At 31.4% G+C, this 2,500-nt stretch overlaps 1 protein-coding gene across 2 annotated transcripts in view; it reads right to left on the bottom strand.

The window, feature by feature from the left end:
* Window positions 1–2,500, bottom strand: part of LOC118441041 (uncharacterized) — a 33,505-nt gene that overhangs the window by 17,871 nt on the left and 13,134 nt on the right. Inside the window, exon 1 of one of the 2 annotated variants that reach the window (XM_035864931.2) lies at window positions 2,067–2,500. This exon is cut by the window's right edge and continues 2,670 nt beyond it. The exons of the other annotated variant lie outside the window; for it this stretch is intronic. Within the exon in view, the coding sequence (XP_035720824.1) occupies window positions 2,067–2,202 (136 nt within the window). The 5' untranslated portion in view covers window positions 2,203–2,500. The remainder of the gene's footprint in view (window positions 1–2,066) is intronic. 2 annotated transcript variants of the gene reach the window in all.

The following is a 2,500-nucleotide window of genomic DNA, read 5'->3' as shown; positions in this document are numbered from 1 at the left end:
CATATTCTACAGGTTCTACGTGTTTTTCAATGTTTCACGTTTCTCGTAACTCTACGATTGACAGACATAATGTAATCGATATGTTTGATCAATTTAACATATATCTCGTTTTTATCAAATCACCCAATAATTTAATCTTTTACAATAGATAATACGATGTATAATAATTTTAATTAAACCCAAAATTATATTCTTAAGAGAATAATAAAATTATCGAGATTTTTAATTTGAAATGATATTTCACGATTTATAATGCTTGTATACACACATATTTATATATATATATATATATTTATATAAGTAGGATGAATAATCTTGGTAACGTCGATCGTGTCAGGATGAGATTATTCGACTGTGTTAAAAAGAGTTCATTGACCCGACTTGTCGAGAAGAACAAAAAAGGAAAAAAAAAAAAAGAAAAGAAAAGAAAAGAAAAGAAAAGAAACAAAGAACTGAAAAAAGAAAAGAAAAGAAAAAAGATAAAAGAAATGAGCGTGGTCAAGATCACAACGAAACAAACGCAAATCATTTCAAAAATTTCACCGTTCGAAGTCTTGTCAATCAAGGAGGAATCCGGGAGTCGTCGAGTAGTTAGTTAAAAAGATAACATTTAGGCTATATATTATAATAGCGAAATATCCACGTAGACGTTTCAATCTTAATACCTACTTGGAAATGGACCGAACAGGATTTTTTGAACGTGACTCATGCTGGACGTTGACCGCCATATTCAGGTGTGAACAGACTATTTGCCAATATCGTGCAAGCTAATTCGACGTTTGCTTGCGTCGAAATTTTACCTTGAACGATCTCAATGTCATATGTATCTCATACTCTCGTTCAATATCTTATGTTTCTTTTCCTTTTTTTTTTTCGTTTTCTTTTTCTTTTCTTTTCTATTTCCTTCCTTCCTAAGTTTTTTCTTCTATAACGCAAAAGACGACAAACGCGTATATTATGAAATCATCTAACGACAAATATCGATGGATTAATTAATTTAGTTAAATAATTATAAAAAAAAAAAAATATATATATATATAGTAATAAATTTCTAACGATTAAAATACGTTAAATTATGAAACACCATTCGATAGGACTTTCCTTTTTTTTTCTTTTTTTTTCTTTTTCCTTATTAAATTAACATCGCATAAATTAATCTTTACGCATTTTAGATGGATTTTAGATAGATATATGGTATTACCGAGAATGAAGTTATATCGAGAATGAAAGAAAACCTATTTGGAATCGTTAAACGCGAACTCGTCTCGTTTGAGAATCACACGCCTCGAGAATCGTTACGCGCAACAACCACGTGTTGCACCTCGCCGGAGAGAATCGACCTACACACGCGGCATGCACATATCCATCCCACACAACTAACTTACATACGTACATAAATCGCTTACGTATTTCCTCGATGTCGTTGATCTTTCTCTTTCTTTCTCTTTCTTTCTTTTTCCTTCTTTTTTTTTTCTATCTTTTCTCTCTTTCTCTATCTCTCTCTCTCTCTCTCTCTCTCTACATTTCTCTCCATCTCTCTTCTCTCGTTTGTTTGTTTTTTTTTTTTTTTTTTTTCTTACAATTAATTAAACAACTACAAACGCAATATTCAAGAGAAAACAATTTATTGAATAAATATATTCTTCTTCATTTTCTTCATGGAGATTTTTATGTACATAATTTCTATGTGAAAGAAAATTTTAACAGTCTTCTTTTGACCTATCGTTACAATTCATATAATAAATAGAATTCGTGCGATATATTTGATCGACAAAGAAATAGAAAAGAAAAAGAGAGATAAAAGAGATATCAAAAATAAGAAACATGATGACGAGTTTAGACACGTCGTCGATGTTCTTTCTTGTCTCTCTCTTTTTCTCTCTCTCTCTCTCTCTCTCTCTCTCTTTCTCTCTCTCTCTCTTTTTTTCGTTCTCTCGCTTTCATTTGATTTTTTTTTTCGTCTCTTTTCGTTTGTTCCATTCTCGTTTATGAAATATTAATTCTATTAAGAAAGATATAATATATTCTCCAATATTGAATTAGTCTTTGAAATGCATAGAACTCACGATTCCTTGATGAGTGACGAAACGATCTGCTCCGTAGGACCTGTTGCAATGCCATGTAGAGAGCCATCATAATTTGAAGTTGTTGATTTGATAACTCCTGATCCTCTTCGGTCGGTTGCACGAACGGTATCGCCATCTTTTTTTTTTTTTTTTTTCTTTTTAATTTCTTCTTGTTATTTATTTATAATAGAATTTCTCTTTAGAACTCCTCTAAACTTTTTCAATGCTGAATGTCTTCTCCCTTTCACTCTCTCTCTCTCTCTCTCTCTTTCTCTCTCTCTCTGTCTGTCTCTCTTCGCTCTTTCGCTCTTTTCTTTCTCTTTTCCTCTTTATATTATACTTCTCAAATTCGCGCTGACAAGAAGCAAACAAATTGTAAAACGATAAGGATGATAATTAACGATATCCGAGCCAAAAAGTGTATGTCTTTCGTA

This window comes from Vespa mandarinia, chromosome 6, assembly GCF_050613455.1.
Source record: "Vespa mandarinia isolate Hongniang chromosome 6, ASM5061345v1, whole genome shotgun sequence".
NCBI lineage: Eukaryota > Metazoa > Arthropoda > Insecta > Hymenoptera > Vespidae > Vespa > Vespa mandarinia.
Note: the sequence above shows the minus strand (reverse complement) of the source record. Positions and strands in the feature narration are given on the sequence as shown.